General features: G+C 32.4%; 1 protein-coding gene across 1 annotated transcript in view; it reads right to left on the bottom strand.

The window, feature by feature from the left end:
* Positions 1 to 979: 979 nt before the first annotated feature.
* The window catches only part of LOC124353562 (indole-3-acetaldehyde oxidase-like), a 38,641-nt gene continuing 12,891 nt past the window's right edge, over positions 980 to 26,729 (bottom strand). Inside the window, 20 exon segments of the mRNA XM_046803460.1 lie at positions 980 to 1,740; positions 3,256 to 3,366; positions 6,081 to 6,177; positions 7,471 to 7,632; positions 8,522 to 8,612; positions 9,963 to 10,093; positions 10,813 to 10,941; positions 11,980 to 12,138; positions 12,799 to 12,986; positions 13,709 to 13,907; positions 18,154 to 18,337; positions 20,579 to 20,759; positions 20,891 to 21,101; positions 21,594 to 21,689; positions 22,227 to 22,342; positions 22,471 to 22,632; positions 22,820 to 22,982; positions 24,613 to 24,780; positions 25,144 to 25,272; positions 25,852 to 25,982. Coding sequence (XP_046659416.1) covers positions 1,673 to 1,740; positions 3,256 to 3,366; positions 6,081 to 6,177; positions 7,471 to 7,632; positions 8,522 to 8,612; positions 9,963 to 10,093; positions 10,813 to 10,941; positions 11,980 to 12,138; positions 12,799 to 12,986; positions 13,709 to 13,907; positions 18,154 to 18,337; positions 20,579 to 20,759; positions 20,891 to 21,101; positions 21,594 to 21,689; positions 22,227 to 22,342; positions 22,471 to 22,632; positions 22,820 to 22,982; positions 24,613 to 24,780; positions 25,144 to 25,272; positions 25,852 to 25,982 — 2,876 coding nt within the window. The 3' untranslated portion in view covers positions 980 to 1,672.

The following is a 26,729-nucleotide window of genomic DNA, read 5'->3' as shown; positions in this document are numbered from 1 at the left end:
GATTTCGGCTAAGACACAAAGATTTGTGAGTCGTCTAGTAAGTCGTCTTGTAAGTGTGCAGATCGTTAATAATACTGATCTTCTTTCATATTTGATCGTATTTCATTCAACAAGGCTCTAAAATTAGTACGAAATTAGGAGAAATAAAATACACGTAAGACAAAAATTTATTGTATTTGAAAGCTAAGCGTAATTTTCTTTCATTATTGGATATCAGTTAATTTCACCAATAAGTTAGATTCAAAAAACAATATTTATATCAGTAAAACAGTTCAGTACAGTTCCTTTAGGAAAGGTTAACTTATATCACTATGGCCATCACAAGTAATGCAAAGTATTTAATAGGCCTAACCATTAAAATAAAAATCGAAAAATGATTCAAAAGCAGACAAGAAGCGTCTTGCTAGCTAGAAGCTACATAATAAATATATTGTGTGTGTGTGTGTGTGTGTGTGTGTGTGTGTGTGTGTGTGTGTGTGTGTGTGTGTGTGTGTGTGTGTGTGTGTGTGTGTGTGTGTGTGTGTGTGTGTGTGTGTGTGTGTGTGTGTGTGTGTGTGTGTGTGTGTGTGTGTGTGTGTGTGTGTGTGTGTGTGTGTGTGTGTGTGTGTGTGTGTGTGTGTGTGTGTGTGTGTGTGTGTGTGTGTGTGTGTGTGTGTGTGTGTGTGTGTGTGTGTGTGTGTGTGTGTGTGTGTGTGTGTGTGTGTGTGTGTGTGTGTGTGTGTGTGTGTGTGTGTGTGTGTGTGTGTGTGTGTGTGTGTGTGTGTGTGTGTGTGTGTGTGTGTGTGTGTGTGTGTGTGTGTGTGTGTGTGTGTGTGTGTGTGTGTGTGTGTGTGTGTGTGTGTGTGTGTGTGTGTGTGTGTGTGTGTGTGTGTGTGTGTGTGTGTGTGTGTGTGTGTGTGTGTGTGTGTGTGTGTGTGTGTGTGTGTGTGTGTGTGTGTGTGTGTGTGTGTGTGTGTGTGTGTGTGTGTGTGTGTGTGTGTGTGTGTGTGTGTGTGTGTGTGTGTGTGTGTGTGTGTGTGTGTGTGTGTGTGTGTGTGTGTGTGTGTGTGTGGATTTATTTAAATGGAGTGCCAGATAACGTGAGCGATACAGCTTTGCTCGTACACTGAACAATATTTTTTATTTAGACAATTTACCAACTAATATAATTTCTGTACATAATTAGAGACAGAACTCTTTCTTACTTTTTTGGGTCAATATAAAACAAATGTAACAGTAGAGAGAAAGACAACGGCATATTTAGCGGAGTGGCTGTTACAGATAAGAAAGAGAGGCGGCATATAGATAAGAAAACGATACACCTCGGCTGCATCAACACTTGGACCTGAAAATAGTTTTGAGCCTTCTTCATTGCTTAGTCAAGTTATGCCAACGTTATTTTTATTTCAAGTTCCATTCAGGTTTAAATTGTAAAATTCATAAAACAAGAATCTTAGTATTAAACTACGGGTTGAGACAATGGCTGGCCTCGAATACACAACAGAAGAAAACTAATATCTAACCTAAACGTTATTTATTGTCTATACCATATTTCTAATTAAATCTAAACACAAAAAAAGGATCTAATCTTTTACTATATTTCCTTGCTGGCATTATATTTATAAACTAATTTTATAAAATTGGCTTATGCAATTGCGTATTAGAGCTATCCACTAGTTTTCAATTTCAAAATTCATATAAGGTATTTTCCAGCGTCGATGCCTGAGCTCAGGAATATGTTCTCCCCTGTAAATGGTGCGTCTGAAAAAAAACGTATGATGTCATATTTCACATTTAAACACAATGTATTAATACACTATGACTTATTTTTTCATCATGGTTTTAATAAGAGCCATTTTCATCCATATTAAAACATGATGGCACAGTGTATTTACTCAAGACTTGGACTTTTTAAAGATAAGGTAGTACATACGGTGTTTTTCCAAAAGTGTAATTTTTATTGGAATAAGTGAGAATACCGTACTTTAATTTTATTAAAAAAAAGTGTATTACTTTTATGAAACACTCCCATTGTCGGTAATTGATTTCCTCATATCCTGACATTCATTTAAAAATCTTAGAATACGGTTTAGTTCAGCAAAAAAACCTATTTGTTCCATATTTAAGTATTTCACAATTTTATTATGTTCAATTTATGGATTTCAAACGTGACAGTATAAAAATATTAAAATTCTATCGAAACCATTGTACAGTATATACGTTTCTAAAAGTATACTGCAAAATAATTTTAAGAGATTTCATGAATAATTCGAAATGAATATAAAAATAAAAGAAATCTAGGTATTTTCACTCATCTAGCGTAAATTAGTCATTGTAGTGTTTTCGAATGTATGATTGAGATTTACATAGGTATTCATTTCATTTTAATGCATGACCATTTTTATTTTGACAAACTATTCTCTCATAGCATATGTTGCACTTAAAGTCTAAAAAATAATACAAAAGTAATGAATGAGGGATGTTTAATGTTTATTGGGAGGGGGATTTATACATTTTTACAGAAACTGATATCAATGTTGTGTAGTTTTGTTCGTTATACACGTTCTATGTCAGCTTAAAACATTTTGAGATAATACGAAACGACAAAGTTACCTAAAGATAAAAATTAATTTTAATAATTTTACTCTTTATGCTTTTTACACACAAAAAACCACAACAATGTTCCAAATTGCAAGTATGTAACACATCTATATGTACTCAAGCTGTTATATATGAAGTATTTTTGAGCTATTACTGGATCAATTTAAATTTGGTTGAAGTCAAGTGGTCGGGGGAATTGGTGGTGCTTGCTTTAGTTATTTTTTTGTATTTCAAAGCGTTTCGAGGATCTGGACATCGGGGTGACTAAAATAACTCGTACAAATTGATTATACATAACAGAACATAGCAATGTTATATATTTGAATCTGATTGCTATGAAATCAATTTATTTTGCTGCATATTATATTTTTAGGTGTAAAATAGGTGAAATTATTAAATATGTTTTTTTTTTTTTTTTGTTCTCTTACATACTTATTTTTATTATTATTAGTTGGTATGCGCTACAGAAGCCGAAAAATAAAATGTTAATTTATTATGGAAGACTACTAATTTAAGTTGTAATTATGTTATAATTAAATTACCAAAATAACCACCGATTACTGGCAAATGGTGGTTATTTGATTTTTCCAAGTTGTCATCTTATTATGTTATATAAATGAAAAGGATGGAAATAAATATATTCTATTCTATTCTATTCATATGTTAAATATTTACCCATCGGTAGCCACTGGTCCGGCAGCCCCACGTCCTTGCGGGCCGACCTGAGGGCCTGCCTTATGGCAAACAGCACCGAGTTGGACATAATCAGGGGAGGCTCCCCCACCGCTGGAAAATTGTAATATTGACTAGAAAATTTAAATATTGTTGTCTTATTAGTGCTAATTGAAACCCACTACCAATCACTAATTATGTTGTTTATTCCTTTTTCGCCGCAATATTCTGTAAAAACTTCTACAATTTTGTGATTTAAAAACGTACCAAACAAGGTATTTCAAAGTTTTAACCATTCCCTGCACCACGTATAAAACAATAAATGCCACTTAATATAGTTCTCAACTTAAGTAGTTTAGAATAGTTTTATAGCCATAGTAATATCAGAAAACTATATACAGAGTGAGTTTTATGTCCCGGCACACCTGGATATAATTTAAACGGCCCGAGATATCTATGTGAAACCTTGACCCTACCTATTATAACATATTTTTATAATTTTTCAAGTTGTTGAAAATTTCCCCCCCCTTTTCTAAAGGGGGGTAAGGGGGGGCAACTAAAAGTTTTCAAATACAAACCCCTATCATGTGACCCCTCATATTAAAGGGAATAAAAAAAGAAATCCAATAATGCAAACTAGAGGTCTCTACGTTTATTTTAACAGATGCTATGATAAATGTACAATTGAGTAAAGGGGGGCAACTAAAAATTTTCAAGTACAAACCCCTATCATGTCTGAAGTTTTTACACACGTCTAGCACACTGTCAAACAGCCGAAGGTGAAACGTAGAGACCTCTAGTTTGGATTATTGAATTTATTTTTTATTCCCTTTAAAATGAGGGGGTCACATGATAGGGGTTTGTATTTGAAAATGTTTAGTTGCCCCCCTTTACCCCCCTTTAGAAAAGGGGGGGGGGATTTTCAACAACTTGAAAAATTAAAAAGATATGTTATAATAAGTAGGGTCAAGGTTTCACATAGATATCTCGGGCCGTTTAAATTATATCCAGGTGTGCCGGGACATAAAACTCACTCTGTATATTTAAACAAATTACAAATATTTGTTATTGTTTATTTTTTTAATTAATAATAATTTATCGTTAATACCATCTATAGTTGTTGATAATGGTTATAACACTGGTTGTTAATCCTTTTTATTTTGCTATGTTTGTTTGCATTGTTAAGTACTGCTCATTTGTTGCTATGTAGGCTATTAATTTTGTTGGCCGTTTTTTAACTATGTATTTGTTGAAACGGTGTCACTGCGTAAATAAATAATTGTGATTACTAAACAGCTTACCAAAAATTACTCGGCATTCAATTGATATAGCGTTTGTTATCTTGCTTTAAATAACTCAATTTAATTTCAAACGAATTAAATACAATCATTTTATTGTAATACTTAATAATTATATATTAAAGTCATTAAAAACACGTAGTCTTGGGTTACTGAAACATTATAAAGATCCTAATCTTTATACATATAAGACAAATACATCACTCACACACTCACTAACTCATTCTAACTAATTCTATAACTTTCCGATATCCCAGAAAGGTGAAATTTAGCGCACACGTATTATACTTTCAACGGATAATAAAATAATTTTATATGAAGATTAACCACCTATAAGGGTTTCAACTAGGCTTCAACCCTTGCAAGAACCACATTTATGTTTTTCCAAATTCCCAATATCCTAGAGAAATTAAGTTTGACACACATGTGCCTCATGATTTACATAAAAAATCAAAAGAAGTTTCATTAAAGATAAAACATCCAAGAAGTTGCCACCCTTATAATAATTATATTTTTCTAGCTTTCCGATGTCCTAGAAAGATTAAATTTGACACAAACGTGCCTCATTCTCTTACAAAGAAAAGCAAAAGCACTTTCACGAAGCTGCATCCATAGGAGTTTAAATGGTTGCAACTCTAGATAGTTCTTCTAAATGTTTTTTTTTCCAAATTTTCCAATTCCCAATGCCCTATAACGATGAAATTTGAAAAATGTGCCTCATTGCTTCATGCTTTCCATGCTTTCAACATAAATAGAAACAAGTTTTGCAGGAATATCAACCCATAGTGTGTAAAATATGGATGGCACCCCCAGAAAGAACAATTCTTTCCAACTTCCCAATTGACAGATATGTGCCTCATAACCAACAAAGAAAAACGAAAGCATTTCCTTGAATACTGACCTCCCATTTGGAATTAATGAGGGCTGCAGCCCTCATAAAACTATAGTTTTGTTTTTCAACCTCTCAATGGCCTAGAACGATTAAATTTTATATACAAGTCGCTTAAATCTTCAACAGACAAAGTGAACATTTTTCATGAAGGTCAACTACCCATAGTGGTTGAAACAGATTAACAACCCCTACACGAACTATATTTTGTTTGTAAATTTCTCAGTTAAACTTGACACGCATGCGTATTGTGCATTTAACAGACTACTGATACGGGTTTATGATCTTTCATTTTCACACGACCATAAATAGATGTATTATAATTATATTAAAGAACTACTGTCTGTTACATTTTAGTAATAATTTTACCAATGTATCCTAAATAATGGTCTCAGTAATGGTATATACTACTTTGTCATAAGAGTTACATCTCATTAAGTATTAAATTTTGTATTTAAAAAGGTAGCACAACCATGATAACTAATTTTATTTTTATAATAAGTGGCGAAAAATATAGTTTAGTATGTAAAGAGGAAAGAACTTATTTTCTATTTTGGCCCTATGTTCCATGTCATTGTGATTGAATATATTAACCTAAAACAAGATTTTAAGTCTATGAAAATGTTTTTGTTCAAACTCACCTTTTGATCTCAAAATTCCAAGCGGGTTGTCGCCATTTTTTAGAATGTAAGTTCTAAAATCAATTGGGATGTCCTTTGCACCAGGAACCTTATATTTCTGAAACAACATTACAGCATTTATTGATCGAGACTGAGAGGAGAAAACATTTATTTTCTGAAACATTAAAAATGTGAAATTTTACTAGCATATTATAGTACATACAATAATTGTCAGGTGCGGAAGTTGAAGAATTCTAGAAGCTGAAAAAACACTATTGAAAATATGCAGTGACCTTGCATACGTAAAAAGCAACAAGCAGAGGTTAATGGAGAAATAAATATACTTTTTATATGGTAAAAAATACAAAATTAAAAAACACGTAGCAGGGCAAAAATAAGAGCTGTAAACCGTAAAAAAGGCTCATTGTAAGTTATAAAACAGATCAAATTAATGACTCTTGTAATTACCACACAAATTATAAGAAAACACGTAATATTAACCAATATGTAACCATGTGTTATTACAAGATTCGTCAATTCTTTTTAATATTGTACCATATAAAAACTATATTTATTTCCCCCATTGACCTTTGTGTGTTGCTCGTTGCGTATGTAGACCATGGTCACTGCATATTTTCAATGGTGTTTGATAATTCTTCAACTTCTACGCCTGACAATTGTACGAGTATCTACTATAATATGCTAGTACACTTTCACTTTAACCTATTCAAGTCCGCGGAGTCAGTATCGACCATAAACTTTACAGCAGTATTTTACGTAACGGCTTGAGGTGCCTAAGGTTCTGGCTCCACATGTGTTACATACTCGTATGTTACTACACTATGACTTTAAATGAGTAATTATAGTATCATGTTATATCATAATACACTACCACTTAAATATTTAGTAAATTGTCGCTTTAAATATGTTAGTACACTCTGACTTCATGTACTGTAATTTTTTACATGCAATAATTGGAAAAAGGGTATTACAAAATTATTACAATACTTATTACATATATTTTTTACTACTGTTAAGTACATTATTATTATAACTATGGGGTCTCATAATAGTATGTTGACATTTCACCTAATAGGTTTCTATTAATCTAAAATCACCTTTAAAATTTTAACATTTTATTTGCTGACCAAGAAAGTCGTTTTTGTGTATTAATCTCATGCTGTTGAATTTAATACTGTGTTTTGGCTTTCTAAGATAAAATATTAGTTAATGATCTAAAGTTTGATTAGTTACATGCAACTCAAGATTTATAAATCCGTCAGTGTTTAAAATAAAGGAGTGTTTATAATTATTGTGGAGATGAAAGATCATAAAATTACTAAAATGAGTTGTTAGTCAAGGAGTTATGATATTCTATAAATCATGAACATTTTTCCAAGTTAAGACGTACCAAAGTCCTATTGTTCAACATCCTCCCAGTGTCAGGGTCATGGATCATCTCCTCGGAAGTCCAGTAACCCAGGCCCATGACAAAGGCCCCTTCTATTTGACCTATGTCCACAAATTGGTTCAGGCTTTTGCCAGCATCTTCGAGAATATCCACCCTAAGAATCTGTGAAAGAAATCATTGTAAATGTAAGATTGAAAAATATTCTATCTATTTTCATACTCGTCTTTTTACTCAAAATAATGAACGTTTCGTTAATTAGCTTTATCTAGTTAGAGGAAACATTGATTGCAGGCTCGTGAGGGAAATGTCGTTCTATTGGCAGTAACGTTTTAAGTTCTTAAATTATTGAATGATATGATCTGGTATTTTTGGCAAAGGTTTAATACTTTTGTTACATACAACTTGAAAACAGTGTTATATATTACATTACAATGTTTAAGTTTAGAATTACGATGAAGCTGACATTATACTTGCACTACAGTTCTGACCTGTCAATAGAGGTGGTGATAAATTTCATGTATGCTCTGGATTATTATAATAATATGAAATTAAATACACAACTTTTACAATCTTTCTCTCTCCTTCCCTTTACTATATGAAAAACGGGGATTGCTTAGTAATTTATTAGAACGTTGCCGGTGTTTGGTGTGGTTGTTGCTATTGTTTCGAGATGCAGTCAATTCTATGTTTTAATCATATAATGGGCTATAAAAGTAAACCGTTATTATATTTGTTGAACCATTTAAAAAATGCGCGTTTCGTCTAGTCATGGGTTTTTGAGTAAATATGTCTGGACAAGTATAAAATTTGTAATAGGTCTAGGATTTAAAATGTTCAATATACTAAAGAAGCAGAAAAACCATTTATAATTTTTAAATTTATTCATATTTTAATATTATAATTACTGTGAATTTTTAATAAAACATAACTTGTTTAGAGCTTCACCGGTACATTGTTTTTAACTTATTAAGCTAAATTATTTAAGATCAGAAAAACATTTTTAGTCCAGAACGTAAATTTAGCTGCTAATACAGCATTTGTTTAAAGTTACCTTATGTTCTCCAGTTAAAATATCGATTTCCACTTCTAGAACGGTAGCTCCAAATATTCTGTAATGTTTGATGTCCGTAGCTGGAGAAAACCTGTTGCAAGCACACATATTTTAGATATTAAATTGGAATAATGGTCAAATTACGTTAACTTCATTTTTATAAATACAAGTAGTACTTGATTTCTAGAATTGGAGGTGATGGAACAGTAAACGTCCGGGAGTATGGAGGGAAGGGATTATCTGTTACAAAAATGGATGTCCGTGGAAATTCTCCAAAACATTTAAATAAATGAGATCTGAAAACAGTGTTTTACGCATTTATAAGTTGTAGGTAACCAAGTTAACTGAGACTAGCTGACTGGCTATGTGTTTTCAGAGTTGTTTTGTTACAGTCTCAAATGTCTTAGCAATAAGGTAATAGTTACACAATAGAACAAATAATTAACAGATAACAAATTATCTTCAATACAAAATAACTTTTTCCAATTACTAATAATACAATAGAACCATTGGGTACATTGTTGTCAGCGTTTGAAAATCTATTCTAAGCCTATTATTGACAGATTTTGACAAATTATTGAGAAACTATTATCATTGGTTTTCTTATAACGTTGCACAACTTAATTAATTAATCTTGTTTTAGTACATGATAAGTACCATGAAACTTTGTATTTAAAAGTGCAACATTTTTGCTAACTGTAAATGGTATAACTGTGCGCTACTTTGCACAAATGTACTCATTACATTTATATCGATTTCTCAGTGCAGTAGCCTAAACTGTTGTAAAATTAAGGTATTTCCCTATATAAGACATAACGACTGATAGTTAAAATTTTTTTTGGCCCACGCCCATTGTACTTTTCCTTGTTTGATGATCTAAACCAGTTTATGAAATATTGGTATCCAATATGGGATTATGTATACGGGGCGTTTATAAAATCCTCTTCTTTAAACTTTAGACGCCTGTAGGATTTGGGCAGCCATGAAAATGTTTTGTGTGTATGTGCAGCCAGCAAGTGTTGAGGATATTGGAGTTTGATAGATCCATCAGCCTCTACTGACCACTAGATACTTGGGAAAATGCTCACAGTAAATTTTATTGGAAACTCAATCCAGAGTAAAACCACGAAGGAGACCTCAAATCAACTTTTTTACCTATCATGATAACAATATTCACCGTCGTTTTTTACTTTATGGAGCAGTTACTCTTCTATAATATACAAAGCACGCGTCCTTTCTTATAATACACCATATTATTTATAGTATACTATTGTATATTTAATTCATTGTATATATAATATAATATTGTAATATTTATAATATATTATATATTATTTATACTATTATAATATACAATATCTGGCTACTACTTTTACAACGTATCAAACATTGTTCCAAATGACAAGAATAATGATGTAGTATCAATATATTCAAATCGTACATGTATGAAGCGTTGAGGTTGACCTGTGCTGTGTAGGCGGCCTGTATCAGGGCAGGCCAAGTAGGATTTACCAATGCCTTGCGAATAGGTTCCAGCCTCTCATTGATCATCTTGCAGCATTCTTCTACTGCCTAAAAATTAAATAAACGTAATACAGAGTCTCAATCATTCACCAGACTTAGACTTATCAAACCCGCATGAAGACTATCATTATCTCCGATTGATCTAATGTTGAATTGAACATCAATTTAGTCATGTGAGATTTGTTAGTCAGTGTTAAAAAAATTATACTATTAAAGCTAGTGATGTCCCTCTACATATAGAGTAAGTAACCGTAACTAGCTGAAACTTAACTAATCAGTGAATATGGCTTCTTAAGCACAGGATGCGGACTGTTTGATTATTTAATACTGTATTCTTTGTGTTAATTATTTTCTTTATTGGTTATTTCTATACTTTCCTATTCTTTCTTGGAAATACTGAGAACGTTTTACAAATACTTCAGTTTATACGAACTCAACTGCATTTGGTCTTATATAGAACTGTTCTGCTACGTCCAAGTTTGCTAACTCTATTGATATAAACATTTTCTGTCGTTACAAACAACATATTACACAAAAATGATCTCAATACAAAAATTTTATTACAGGTAAAGATAGATCGCCATATTGAGGCCGAAACATCTCAGAATTTGGATTGTGTTTGTCGTTAAAATTTACCTTATAGCCGCTATTGCTATGTTATTCAATTGTATAATGTTCAAAATGTATTGTTATACGTTTTGAACAAACTAAAGTAACTCTTTTGTTGTAACAGAAGAAGTATAAGTTATATTGCCTTAATGACTTACAAAACAGACACTTTCACTTGTAAAACTGCCGGCTGAAGGTCCATTGTTGGGGGACGTTAGGTTGTTTGTAGGTTTCACCACGACATTCTCCAGGAATATACCTAGAGCTGAGGCACAGACTTGGGCGGCCTATAACACACAAGCAAAGGAATATCAGTACAAATTACTTGCAATCTTCTGTGGTTCTAATTATTTAATTCTTCAGAATAAGATTGTAGTAAATACTCTAACTTTTAATTTAATATTAATACTTTGGAGTAAAACCATCAAAATAGTATTTTCCTTAAAATATAGAGTCCATGATCACTCATAAGAATTAAAAGATCCTCTTTTTCTGTTAAGCGAAGTATTTAATTTACAACTAGATAGTTTTTTGTTGTAATTACAGTTTTTCCATATATAAAAGCTTAATAAGCATTAACCTAATTTCAACGAAGGGACTTGAATGTGAGGAACTTTTAATACCTTCGTTATTTTAAGTTATTACAGTAATTAGCAGATTAAATAGATTGAAAACTATTTACTGTTTATACTATTTCTGTCATACTCTGCTAAATACTTTGGACTTGATATGAAAAAATTAGAGAGCGCAGGTTTAAATCCTTTATGTGACTCTGGCACTTTTTTATCCGTGCTATGGAACGTGTACTGTATCGACCCTCCCCCTTCTTCTGTTAGATAAGATCCTCACTCAGGCCAGTTACCCATAAGGCAAATTAAGGCCAAAAAGAGAGTCGGCTTCTCCTTGTAAAATATGAAACAACCATTTAATTTTACAACTTCCACACAGACAGTTGATTTGTTTTTCATACTGTATTAATAAACTGTCGGGTATTATCTCAAAAAACAAAGTTACAATTTTGAGATTTTTGTCCTGTCTTACGAGGTTTCTTAATTGATTGATTCAGTTCAAATTAACCACAAATATTGTTCATAATGAACAATTCGCGTTTAAATTGTTCGCGTTTTACTAAAAACGCGAGATAATTTTGTTAAGTTTATTCCGCATATTAGTGTACAATTTATTAATTATATTACAAACATTTACATAAAACATAATCTGCATTGTTGATTGTTTTAAGTTGAATAAACTCAATGTGTTTAGTTCTATCGAGATTGATATGGATGTCAACTTGAATGGTGAACCACTGAACAGTATGTACTTGCCTTGGTGTTGACACCTTGTCCCATTTCCACCCCTCCATGTGTGATGGCCACGGTTCCGTCGTTTCTGTACACAGACACTGTAGCATGGTAGTTAGAGAGAGTGTCTAGAGGAAATGACATGGGCACCAGCGATATTCCTCTCTTCTTCCATACGTTATTCTGAAAATCAGTAACACATTTTGTTCCGTATGACCTGCGGTTACTCGGAGAAGATTTTGTAATTATCAGAAAACCACTTTTTTGAACAGATATATATGCAAAGGTAAATCTCTCTTAAAAATTGGAGTTGTGATAAAATCTTTAATCTATTAATTTTGTATATTATGTTTAAAGAAATTAAGTTTTGGCATAGTTATCAAAATATTATTTTGGGGAAAACCGTGTGTTTTGTACGATATCACTTTGACATAACTGCACTATTAATTTACTTAATTTGCGTAGTTATTTACCAAATTTATTAAATAAAATCTTGAAACAATCACTTTCATATTTAAATAATACATCTATTCGAATAGCATACATTCAAGAAATACTCCTGACACGTAATGGACATTTATTAAGTTTATTTCAGTTTGCTATAATTCATTTCCAAATAATTTATTTGCATCCGTATGGTTGGATTGTCATGTGTCATAAATGGTGTGATTAAATTATGATTATAGTATTAATTCATTTTTCAATCAGTTAAGATGCATCATTATTTGCGTACCATTTTGATGAAACGATTAATAAAGTACTTAATTTGGATTTATATTTCATTAAACAAAGCCATAATCTGTATCTAAGACATATGTGTATTGAGACATGCCGAAATCTAACCTTGTTAAACTCCTCAACTGCAGCTTTGCGTGTCTCATAGTCTGATTTCTCTTTCACTAATTTGATCAATCCCTCAGTAGGATACAATTTGTTCAAGTTCTGCATCCTGACAGACAGCGGGTCCTTGCCGAGCTCGTGGGCTATGTGTTCCATTATGTGCTCAGGCAAAGTTACACCTTCCACTGTGCCTGAAACGTTCAACTGTGTCAGCAGTATAAGGCTAACAATTGATCTAGTGCTAGTATACAACTACAAAGTTGACCTATGCAGCTATTATGGAGTAACATTTCCTAAATTCTAAACAGAAATTCACAAAAACTTGTTAACGCTTGTAAAAAGAAGAAAGCGGATATGAATGAGTATACAAAGTAATATTATATTCCTGGACATCATTCGTGCTTCATCCTTTTCCACACAAATTTCAAAAATTTAATAATTATTATTTCAATATAAAAATATTTCAATGAATATTTATTTTACAAATCGATAAATCTTAAATAAAACTTAAAGATTAGTACTAGAGATAATAACTACTAATACAAAAAATATAATTAAAAATGACCAAACAAACAAAAATTAATAGTTTAAATAATATTCTTAACAGCAAAAATTGGAAATATTTAAACAAATCGTTAGTAAAATGCCTAGCGAATGAAAGTTACAGTTTAAAAAATTAGATTGTTTTAAAACAAATAGTTCATGTTTAAACGCTATACTGTGACCCAAGCAAATATCGACGTTGCATAGTATTATAGTGAAGAAAAAATACATGATTTAGAAAATTCCTAAACCTATTGATTTAAAAGATTGAATAATTTTTAACTATCACCATATAAATATTGCTATCCTCTGTATTTTAGGACATTGTATTGAATATAATATAACAGAACAATAAAGTTACAAGTATTACCTGGTGACCTTGTCCATATATTGCATGGTTTGTCAGTCTTTACATCGTACATCTTTGCCCCCCACGATTTTGAGTCATACACACTAGTAAAAGAGGGAAACAGAAACGTAATAGTAACAGGATCATTGAATGCTGAGCCAGAATCCTCGTAGACATTTGTGTTCAAATATTGGATCGCCCCTTCAGCATTCACTCCAGCCTGAAAAAGCTTAAGCTCAAATATGGTACACTTAAAAAACCCTTAATCTACTATTAAACAAATTTGTAAAATAAAAATTTAGCCACTTTGAAATTGATTAAAATTAAAAGCGATCACCTATTACAAAAAACTATAAATGGTTTGCATCAAACATAACCGTATATTGAAAATAACTGAAAGTTTCATACATAATATTACATTCCTAAAATCTTTACAGGATTGAAGTTGTAAGATGGTATAGTTGAAGTGAATAAATAATGTCAATTATTCTTATTACTATTCACTATTAAATAGTTCATATTATGTCTTCACTCAGCTAAACCTTAAGTTTAATTATAACACCAAATCATGTTTATAGCTATAATGCAACACTTCAAAAAATGCTTGTACAATAATAGAAGCTGTAGGACATGTGGTATGCCACACTTTTTTCCAATCACGTCGGTACAATATAACATGATTAAATTCACGTAACAAATCATTACATTTTACTATATGTTGTCCAAACGCCGAATTCGGACAATGTCCGAAAAATGTTTTCTCATTACACCATGTAGACATTGGGCGAAACGAAATACAGGGTGGGTTAATGAAACTACTCTACTCCAGAAGTTAATTCATGCTTCAGAGATTGAGCAAATCATTAGCACCCACAATCGTTTTTCTACCACAACGGATCGGTCGTTTGTCGGATGTCGGGTATTTGTCATTTGTGCAATCGCCGAATAACCTACATACACTACTGACCATACATTTTGCTGCAATGAACCCGTAATGACTAGGTAAAATAATATAAAATTGTTTCCTGGCATTGCTTTTATTTTAATGTGAAAAATTACACATTAGTAAAGTGAGTAGTTCATCGAAAATAGCAATGTATGAAAAACTGTTCAAAGTATACAGGTAACAATTGATACCTATATACAATTGATATTAGACAGTTCAAGTAACTCAATCATTTTACTTGTTTACCACATGAGTTGCTATCGTGAAATTTAGAATTGCTCTTTATGTTTGACTTCAGGTACTGATGGCGAGAGAAAAGAAGAGACCTGGATTCTGGCCTATCTGAAATTTGCAGGCGTTACTACTAGTATGTTGCCGCGCCCTGTTTCGTAATTCCATTATTGTTTCACAGTTCCATTGCTAGGATAAACAATTCGCAGGGTTGGCTGTGGGGCGAAGCGCCTGAAATTACCGGGCGGCAACACACTAGTACACAGCTGTGCGCCGGCACGGGCCAGGTCTCTTCTTTTCTCTCGCCAACAGTATTTGCAAGATTTACCCAAATAGTTCCAAATAGCAACTGCGTCTGGGCCACGGATGAATTCATTATTTATTTACAAATTAAACAAGTTATACATCAGCTACATCAATGGTATTAATAAATTTATTACGAGCTACCTAAAACTACCTGGGGAAACTAGAGTACCAACAGTGAGGATAGTGTTGTGGACCGGGTAAATACCCAGTTATAAAGTAAATATAAATAGTGCAGTCATTGAAGCGAAAAATACGGTCTTACCTCCGAATTTTTTTACTGTGAACCAATTTGCATGAAATTTTGGAATTTTGGAAGGCTCATCTTACCCTTAACTTCAAAAGAGAAAATGATCTGAACTCCGCCTATTATTTTTAAGGGGTGTAAACAACCCCTTAATGGAAAAATTGACATTGAGCCATTTTATCGCTAGAAAACATGTCTAATAGTAAGTGGTGAAATTGCAAAGTATTTTCTAACACAATTACCTCATATTTAAATAATTTTCAACCCCTTGAAAATCTTACAACCCTTGCAAACAACCCCTAAATTGAAAAAATCACAAAAACATACTTTGGTATGACACAAAAAGATGTAAGTATGGAGTTAATAATTTTTTATTTTCTCTATAATAATTATCAAATTTTTAGCCCCCTTTCAACCCTTGAAAACTACCCCTTGATAAAAAATTTTTAAAAAATGTTTTTTGATAAAATGAAAAGGATATAAATATTATCCCACACTCTCGAATATGATTATCATATTTTTAAGTTTTCTACCCTTAAAACTACCCCTAAATTAAAACAGTAAATATATATGATTACATATTTAAAAATAATTAATTTAGAGTAAAAAATTGCCATTTGTTGTTGTTATAAAATATTTATAAATTATATAAAATTAACTCAAATGTGTTGTACATATATAACGTTGGTATGTATTCATGTCTAGGTTTCCAAAATATATGAGCCATATTATGTATATAGATACACTTTACAATAGTTTTGGGTCTCTATTATACTGCGTACTTTCACATTGCTCCAAATATTCACACTCCAAAATGTTCAGTTACTAAGTAGAAAAAAATATAAGTTTTTGGACCATAACTCCTTCAATTTTCATGCTATCACAATATATAAAAAACCATTGTAAAGTTAATTAAGAGAGCTACAACATCCTTTATTGCAATATATAATAAAAAACCTTTTTCTAAAACGGTGAAGGGTTAAAAGGCTTAAGAGAGGCTGTGATTGCGCTGCCACGCGCTCTTTAAACAATCATATCTCCGTCAATTTTTGTTTGACATAAAAAACAAAAAGACCAAATTGTTTGTCAGAAACATACCTAAATTTGTCACCCCTACACTTTTATACGTATCTGTCGTCATTTTTTAGATATTATGAAAAAAGGTGGTTTTTTTTTTATTTAAATTTTTTTTAATCGTGACTTTTTTGAAAAATATGTGTCCTGAAGCAGCCAAACTGATAAAATCCATCAAACTCTTCATAATAAAGTTAATTCTAGGCGGAATACGATTACTTTTAATTTTGGCGGAAATTGCACTTATGAAATCCATTGATATAAAAGAAAAAAACATTAGATGCTCCTCTTATTTGCAATACAGCTCACTTATTTTAAGTGCAAAAGACTTTTAATAGTGCTCATTTTAAAGGTTATTTCAAGCACTACAAAACCCTTTTTTATTAGAATGCCTAAAATGCATCAGCTTGCCGCTAGATGGCATTGACCACATCGATTAAATTTCATACAAAATAAAAATCGGCTTTGATCTTTAATATCTAGCTTAATATTGCACTTAGAATCTTTATAAAAAAAACCAAATTGTTTATTTTGTAACCTACGAAACTTTTGTTTTTTATAAAATTTTCGATAAAACGTTTATTTTTGGAGATATTTGCAAAAAACCGATGAAAAACGTGAAAAAATTGCGAATTTTTAATTGCCAATAAATTTAAAAGTATTAAATTTTTCGAAAAACTTTATAGATGATTTTATGCTTAAAATTAGACCTTCTATCGATATCCGAGGTTATTTTAAAAAAGAAAAAATTCACCTCTGAGAAGGGGTGGCAACCACCCCCAGGGTGGTTGCGGAGTTCAAATCATTTTCACTTTTGAAGTTAAGGGTAGGATGAACCTAATTGCAAAATTGTATGCAATTCGGTTCACAGTAAAAAAAATTCGGAGCAATAATGCTTCAATGACTGCACTAAAAAACAATTTGGTTATCCACCGAATGGTTCATTAAATATTGCCAGTTTACAATAGCCAATAAAAATATTGAAAAGTAACATCTCTTATGTCCAAACTTTCTTGTTTCTAATACATTTTTGTTCAAACTTTATATGTTTAAATCATTTAAATATTAAAAAATATTATACAATTTAAAAGCAAACTCTAAAAGAGATTTTATTTTCTTTTTAGGTTATACCTATTTTATTCTATACCCGAATCTATTGACCAATGAGTTAAGCCCAAAATATCAATTCTGTTACTCTTAATAAATATTTAGTGTTTAAGTAACTCTAAAAAAAAGGTTTGTGTACATTTCTTAATATTATTAAACTTACTCCGAGGTGGGATTTTTAATAAAAATTCTTAAATGCCTACTTACTTACTAACGTTGGGTATTTTCCCTGAATCATAAATACTGGAGTGTTTTACATCCCTGAGTAAGGACGCTGGGGGTTCCATATCCCGGAGGGGTTACTTGCAAGTCTGGTCCACGTTTGCGCAAACTACAAATATGCGCATTTCACCCAAGACATTGATCTCTGATCTTAGTCGAATGCAAGTTATTAACGAAATCGTAAGTCTCATAGACACCGCATAACTAGGGCCAATACTGTGGCGTAAACTATGGACTGTTTTAGCACTTGAGTTAAGAATCTAAAATAATCACAACAAGAAATATTATAATTCCTCAAAGATAATGACTGAGATATAAAATGATTGAATATTGTACCTCGTAATCGAAATAACAAGGGTATCTCTTGCCGAGAGCCTCCATCATAGTCTCCAGTTTGACCACCATACGGACCGGTCTCTGCAGAAGGTACGCGGCCAGGCTGCAAGCTCCTCCAATCAAGTTCCCTCTTGTCAGTTTTCCGCCGTAAGATCCTCCCAAACGCCGAAGCTTCATGTTTATACTGGAAAACAACGATACAAATGTAGGAATTGAGAATGTGTCCTTGGAATGTGTGCAGATGTCCAATGAATGATTTTTTTATCTATGAAACTTCTCGTGTTTGTACTAATAATTGAATATTATGGTACTTACGATAGCATTCAATGCTTTTGTGCGGAGTTTTGCTGCCCTTAAAAAGGTTAAAACAAAAACCACTTGAAATATTTTGTCAGAAGTTTATTTTAAGCGTCTATTTTTTTAGTTATCCATTCTTCCAAAAATAGGGTTCGATATTTAATACTCGATAAAACGATATTATAATATGATAATAAGATACTCTAGATAAAGACTTGCTGAAAAACTATACTAAGAACTAAAATCATAACTGAACAAGGTAATACTTAGCCATAAAATAAAACCTCGTATCATAGACTACCTGAGATTACACACTTTGTAAAGATAAAAACAACTGAAATCAGGACCAGTTGCATTGTTTCGAAAATTAGCAGGAAATCTGTTTTCAAATTGCATCCCAGTAACTAAAATAGGATGGGTATAAAATATGTAAATAATAATAAATATTGTATTATTAATTTATCTCTGATAATATAATTGAGTTGTCATATGGTACAAAGAAGGCCTTTCCATTGTTTGGCTATTTGTTTAAAATTAAAACAAAATATATTATCATGATACAAATATTCATCCTACTAATACTATAAATGCGAAAGTTTGAATGTTTGGATATTTGTTTGGAGGTTTGGAGGTTTGTCCTCGAATCACACTGAAACGGCTATACGGATTGCGCTGAAATTTGGAACAGGTATAGCTTTTGGTCTGAATTAACATTTAGAGTGCTTTTTACCACCCATAACACATTCATTTCACCAAATAAAGTCGAATTCAAATTGAAAAATTAGTTTGTTTACATTCGAATGTTATGATAAGAACGAAACGTATTTTGACAGCTGTTGACAGCTATAGTTCAACAAACTTTCTGAAACATCTGTTTACATTTGAATGTTATCAATAATAAGTAAACAGTACTTGATCGGTAGAGTAATGCAAATAGTAAATAAAACATTAATATATAAATTTTACTCCAGATTGCGCCAATGACGAATTAAAATCATCTAATGCATTAATACTGTTATAAAACTAACCTTAATGAACAAAGTTATGAATTTTTTCACATAAGTTACTTTAAACTGGTGGGCTTCCTTGATATTATGATATTACATTTTAACAATGGCTTACGGAAAAACAGAGATATGAGTACTAACATAACTTAACGATTCATTCTTCCCCTGGCTACAGTCCAAAAAACAATTGTAACGCAAAACTTTAATAACGATTATTTTGGAATGTTGCATAACCTTAATAAGGATTTCCCCCTTATACCGGAAGTACATAAGAAGTAGGTAGGACTTCCCCCTAGGTCGTAATAGGCTTTTCAGTCCTAGCAAACTTAACTATGCCAACACGATTTTGACCAAAATAGATTTCCGAGAACTATATAATCGAACGTATATAGTATTTTAATCGAGGCAATATGGCAAGGTAACCTGGGGCAGAGTAGGTAAGTGAATTTAAACGGTCTTTAGTAGGCACTTTTTAACCGAAGTAGGCATCTCCGTCCTATGTAACTATATATATTTTGTCTTCGTCAGAACAAGGCAAACTCTACTATGTTACTGGAAATATCTTAGACCTGAAATATATGACAAGGACTGGAAATATACGCTTTTTGACCAAAGAAAGTTTCCGAGATCTGTGTGATCCGAGATTTGTGTTTTCTTGATCGGGATGACAAGGCAGATTCAGCTGTGACGTTATGTATATAATTAATTAGAACCAGAAATGCTCCTACACGTCCCAAGCATGATATAATAATTAAGTCAAACTCTGATACTATTTACCACGAACTTAATAATATCTACCTGATGTATGCCTACTTACGTTTTAAAATGTTTGTAGGACTCCCATCATATTACATCATAATTGTTTTTTATAAGGACTTCGGTTCTAAAAATTGCGTGCGAAGCCGCGGGTAACAGCTAGTACCAAATAAGTTTCGTTTATATACAAATTCGTTAATATAATAATCCTTTTTTTAATATTTGAATTTTTGTAGAATATGTGTGAAGAGAAATTTGAACTGAACCAAATTGACGAGTTTGCGTAGATAATACTTATTTAATCACAGTGATTGATATTTTTCAAACAAGTGAGTGAATACAGGAAGTGAAACAAGTTATCTTACTTGTTCTCGGGGATGTTGAGTACCAACGCTATCGTCTCCTGGACAACTTGTTGCCATTGCGTTGTACAGTAGACGTCAAGTCCATCCTCCGTCGGGATTGTCACACAAGAGAGAGTCTCCATCATAAAGTGGTATTGGGTGTCCATTTTAAACTCTCCTTTAATTACTTTAGAGACAACGGCTGAAAAATACGTTTTAAAATTATATATGATTGTGTTTTTCTAAGCCTATAAACAATTTTGTTAAAGATTTCTCTAGTTATACTCATTACAAGATTACAATGGGTATTGTAAGAATACAAATAGTACATACGTATTGGAACAATCGGTGGCCTTGTAGCCCTTAGGAACATTCTTGAGGTGTCCTTGTTCTTTACAACCTCACGAACATCAAGAACTGGTTTCTTTTTGTCCTTGTATCGGATGATTACATGTTCCGCAGCAAAGTCGGCGAGTTCCTGAGTTTTGGCCACCAATACTCCAACTTGATGACCAGCAAACAGAATGTCACTATCAGCAAACAGCTGAAATATACATTAGAAATCTAGCTATAATATTGAAACTTTAAAACGTAATAGCTACAATGTTTATACAACTATTAAGATTCGATGATTGTAATAATCACTGTTGCATTGTATAAAACTGAATAGCCTACCTATCTGGTACTGTAAGTGCAAGCTAATTCCCATTGTATAAGAAAACATCTATGTTTTCATGAAATGACTGTATATATTTTCCGTAAAAAAATATCTCGATCTTCAGTTGAGCTAGTTTAAGGTCACGCTTCTTTAGATTGACATATTCAAAACCAACTATCAGAAAACTGTTAGTTCTCAAGAATATAGTTAATGTTTAAAAAGACTATATTTCTTATTTGCCCTAAACTAAAACTCTATAAGACATTCTAAACTACTTAGGCTACTTACTACACTGTGTATACTAAAATTCTACTCTTCTAAATTACTAGGGGTATTAAATGTGCCCATAACAATTAACTTTTCTAGAAAGAATTTCACCTTCTCTTTGTCCGGAATGAAAAGGTGTGAAGGTGTGAAAGTGTTTTCCCCGGGAATATCTTTGGCGGAGAAAAAGGCTACTACACCTGGTATTTTCTGAAAAAAGAAATCACATCAATTTTGGAACACGTACAATATTTATAAATATATCAGAAAATTAATCCAGATAGAAAAAAATGCATAGTTAATATAGATTCCATATCAGCAACATGAAGTATTCCACTCACTTATTATTACTGTTAAAACATGAGCTTACAAAATATTTAGTTCTGTATTATACCCTATCGTATTTCATTTTATTTTAACAAATGGCTAAAAGATATACTACATCATTTAACATTATTTTAAATTATTTACGTATAAAATGTAGTACCAACTGACAGAAAGTTTTTTTTAGTTTTTTTTACTTCTTTCTCTTTTCAAAATGAATTGTATACCTGCACATAGTTTTCCATATTTTTTTATTAACAAATATTATTTTTTTATAATAATGCACATGTTTATTTAAATTAAACCGTAATTTATAATGAACATGAATAGTGTTGTTTAGTATTACACTTCGTAAGACATTTGTAATATTTGTAATTAACTAGCAAGATAAAAGTGGGAAGACACCAAATATATTCATCTCACAAGGGCTTTAGAAGGGTCCAAGCCGTCTAAAGTTGCAGGTCCTTGTTTAGTGATAACGAAGGCACCGTACAATTCACTTCCCACAGTCGGAATATCATACACGTACTCTGCTTCCCCTGGAATTGATAATTTCAGTATTACAACGATGTTTATAAACCTTAACTAACAATATAATATTGTAAGTTCCATTATCAAAGTATCAAAATGTTTTAATTATAAAAGCAGATTACGTGAGTAAGCATACCAGAGCACTGGATAAGTGATTCCAGTTTGGGGAAAGGCTGGTAGAGAGGAGGTCTAGTACTGTCAGTGTCAAACTCCTGTTTGCCTGAAGACAATGGTCTCGTGATATCTTCTCCTCCACTGCGGAACTGGGACTTCACGCTGTTGGGACTCAGGCTCAGGACTACCTGAATATACAACATAGAATATGTGATTCCAGTTTATGGAACGGCTGGTAGAGTGGAGGTATATGGCTGTCTGTGTCTAACTCCTGTTTCCCTGAAGACAATGGTCTCGTGATATCTTCTCCTCCACTGCGGAACTGGGACTTCACGCTGTTGGGACTCAGGCTCAGGACTACCTGAATATACAACATAGAATATGTGATTCCAGTTTGGGGAACGGCTGGTAGAGTGGAGGTATATCGCTGTCTGTGTCTAACTCCTGTTTGCCTGAAGACAATGGTCTCGCGATATCTTCTCCTCCACTGCGGAACTGGGACTTCACATTGTTGGGACTCAGGCTCAGGACTACCTGAATATACAACATAGAATAAGTGATTCCAGTTTGGGGAACGGCTGGTAGAGTGGAGGTATATCGCTGTCTGTGTCTTAACTCCTGTTTGCCCGAAGACAATGGTCTCGAGATATCTTCTCCTCCACTGCGGAACTGCGACTTCACATTGTTGGGACTCAGGCTCAGGACAACCTGAATCCGATATTGTACGTGGAAAGTGCACCTAATTTTAACGATAAAGTGTCATTAAACAAATTACAAACTTCCCGATAAGATCTTTGACGATCGCCATATCCTCGCATCATCAACAGAGTAATTCGTTCTCTTTCAGACAATTCCATTAAAATGCCAAATAAAAAACTGAACTACTGTAATTAGATAACTTGTTGACAGCAATGCTTCAGAGACACTGATTAACTCGACAGGAATGATATGACCTTTGTCCATTTGTAATTCCCAAGCTTAGACCTGTCTAGTGAAAGCTCCATGCTCAACAAACTGAAACCTGTAGACCAGATGATTAATAACACAATAATGTTTCTCATAGGCTAGTGACCTTTGTCTCTTTAAACCTTCCTGCTGACTGGAAAACACCAAGTACAGATTCATAAGTAATCAGAGAAAGTGACTCATAAGTTTTTATTCATTGTAATAAAAACTGGTAAATTTGTACTAATGAAACCAGCTTAAAAATAAATTGTTTATTTTATTTTAATTGAACATTTAAAAAAATGCTGATTAGTATAACACATTTTGTGGCAAGAACCATGTTAAAATTACATTGTTGAACATCAGTAAATTTTCAATACTAAAAATGCTCTATTTTCTGACAGAATAATTCCCTTGAGATGCGGTTTGTGGCATTCAATTCAGTAAGCTATTACCTTTAAAATTATGTATCACAAGGTATAGGCTTCCACTGAATATTCACGATATCGGCATCCCCGTTGGTGTGACATAACAAAACATTGTTTCAAAAAGTAGATGCCCAATCTTATTTGTAAGAGGTTTCAAATTTATATTTAAATTATTAAAGGATATATTTGGGTGTTTCCAGACATAATATACATGTATATATATATATATATATATATATATATATATATATAGTTATACAACAAATATATTAAGGAAGATGCATATATATATATATATATATATATACTTGAGACTACACTTCTAATTTTCCATCTAATATTCTCACCACCCCGAGTGCTTACGGATCCACTTTAGAGGTAACTGTAGTAAAGTTACCTTAACATCATTGGCAAGAGCACCTAACTATCATGGATTCTCTCCTACAATGCTGTCACTGAAGCAGTCTTGCAAGCGAAAACTATCTTTTCAAAAACATTTATGTTTCTATTTTATTTAGTTTAATCACACAAAGTAAAATGTCCATGTGGACCTAACGCTCAGTAGAATGTTTGTAATATAATAAGTGCTTTATAATCCAAAAGAATTTTCTGGAAATGGATGAAAATATAGATATACATATATAACCAGAGGGGGGAGATTGATGACAGTTAGGTGGAAGAGAAAGAGAGAGGGGTGTACAGAGGGTAGAGTGAGAAAGACGAAAGAGAGTGGGGGAAGATAGATATATGTACTGCTCAATACGTGTAACCCATGAATACAATATTGTTACCCTGTACAGCAAAGCCTGAGTGAGGCCTCTCCGGAATTGAGGTTTTGAGTCCGGTAGTCTGTAGTCTGGCTGTACTTCCTTGCTGAGAATACCTAGAGCCGTCTGTAAGGTAGATACGTCCAGTAGACGCTTGCCATTCAGGTAGTTTTCTGTCAGGTAAGCGTGGATCTGAAATAAGAACATTTATAATAATAACAATAAAGTTATTCTCACACGTTAAAATCTAAGGAAATAAATAGGTATTGAGAAACTATTATTCAAAAATTGTATGTTTCTAAAATCAGTATTTGATCATTCTAAACCTCGTATCAAGAAGGTTGTATAGATTTTCGGTTATAATTATATTTTTTTTTTTTTTAATAAACACTTCGTGAGCGAAATAATATGGAGCATTTAGAACATACTCGCATTTCAATAAAATACAGGTTTAATTAAATTCATTGACTGTTAACTCCTTGACTTTTACTGACTGATTTCATACATTAATTACTCGACATCATAATAAGTCAATTGAATATTTTATATACTTACAAAAGAGGGATTTATTCCTCCAAACACTATATTTGGATGTTCTACCACTCGGAAACCATCTTCTTTCGTTACACAAAATCTGAAGCCACCGTTGACATAGGCAACAGCGTTTTGAGCTCTGGGAGCAATCTGTAAAATTACAATCTCCTGAAAACTTCTTCTTTACTCCTTTATTGTATATGTGCATTGTTTACAATCGCATTCTCATAAATACAAATAATAATAAATAAACTGATTAGAATATTTATATCTAAATTCATGTAATCTTTCCTCATTTTTATATCATACCCATATCTTAATATTTAAATTGGTTGTAAGCTGTTCAACCAAGAATCTAAGGTTTATTAATTCATCATTTCTCAACATACCACGAAAGTCTATATATTTACTCGTATATAACTATTACCGTATATAACAAATAACTTAGATACCCAACCACTTTGATCAACACCAGCTAGAGAAATCTAAGTCATTTGTCATTTACCCCAAAAAGGTAGGCTTTTTTGAGAAAAACGTACATAAACACGGGAGGAATTTATATATAAGACTCTTAGTAGTGTTTGGTAAGTATCTTTAGGCCTCAAGAAGAAATTTAGAATACTTCGGCTTTGATCTCTATGTCTCTCCCCTCATTTTCTAAAGCAATATACATTATTCATAAGTTAGTGTATTACGATTGATGTGTGCCATATCATGAACTTTACTTACCTTGAATGTTTTTACGACGTAACAATTGGCATTCAGTGGCGGTAGCACTATCTGCAGGATCACCTTCTTGTACATGTCAGTCTCTAGGAAGGCCGGCAGTGACATTAATGTGATTGCTTCATTATCCCCTCCTGCAACCATCATCTTACTTGATGACAAAGTATTGCAGAAACACTACATTTTCGAACCGAAGGAAAAAGACTCAACCCCTCTAGGACTTTGGTTTTTGAAACAGAAGTTTTTAATAGTAACAAAACTATGATTTTAAATTATACAGAACCAGTAAGTACGTTTTCTAGCTTTGCTGCTAACAATGTAAGTTATTAAAGATTATTATAATTTGTACGTCCTTGATGATGTTAAATTAAATTATAGAAAAATTTGATCTGTGACACATCATCAATTGAAGTAATATTATAAGTTAGGTAAAACGTAATCATGCATCATGGGGCCTATTGCTTAATAATAGATACAATTTTAACATGATGATCGGGGAAGATAAAACGAGGTTTGTGATGTACGCATACGCTGTGGTTACGCGTAAAACCATTCTTCAATAACGTTGACTTTGTTACAGCTGGATTTATGAAGAATGTCAATCTCTTATAAAATTGGTATAAACTGAGTAATCTATTTGTCATTAAAGAATATAATTAAAATATAAAAATTAATTTGTTTTGCTTTTATTCTTCTTAAAAGTTAAAGAAATAATAAACATTAATTTAACACAGATTTTAGGAAAACAAATTTAAGTTTTATTATGTTAACATACGCTAATTGTTAATTGTAATTGCATGCCAATACGTGAATTCTAGGGCTATAAAGTCGGGAGTAGCAATATAATTTGCTAGCCCACAGTAAGTCTAATGAGCAGATTG

The sequence above is a fragment of the Homalodisca vitripennis genome, chromosome 1 (assembly GCF_021130785.1).
Source record: "Homalodisca vitripennis isolate AUS2020 chromosome 1, UT_GWSS_2.1, whole genome shotgun sequence".
In the NCBI taxonomy this organism is placed as follows: Eukaryota; Metazoa; Arthropoda; class Insecta; order Hemiptera; family Cicadellidae; genus Homalodisca; species Homalodisca vitripennis.
The sequence above is the reverse complement of the archived record's forward strand: the minus strand, read 5'-3'. Positions and strand labels throughout refer to the sequence as shown.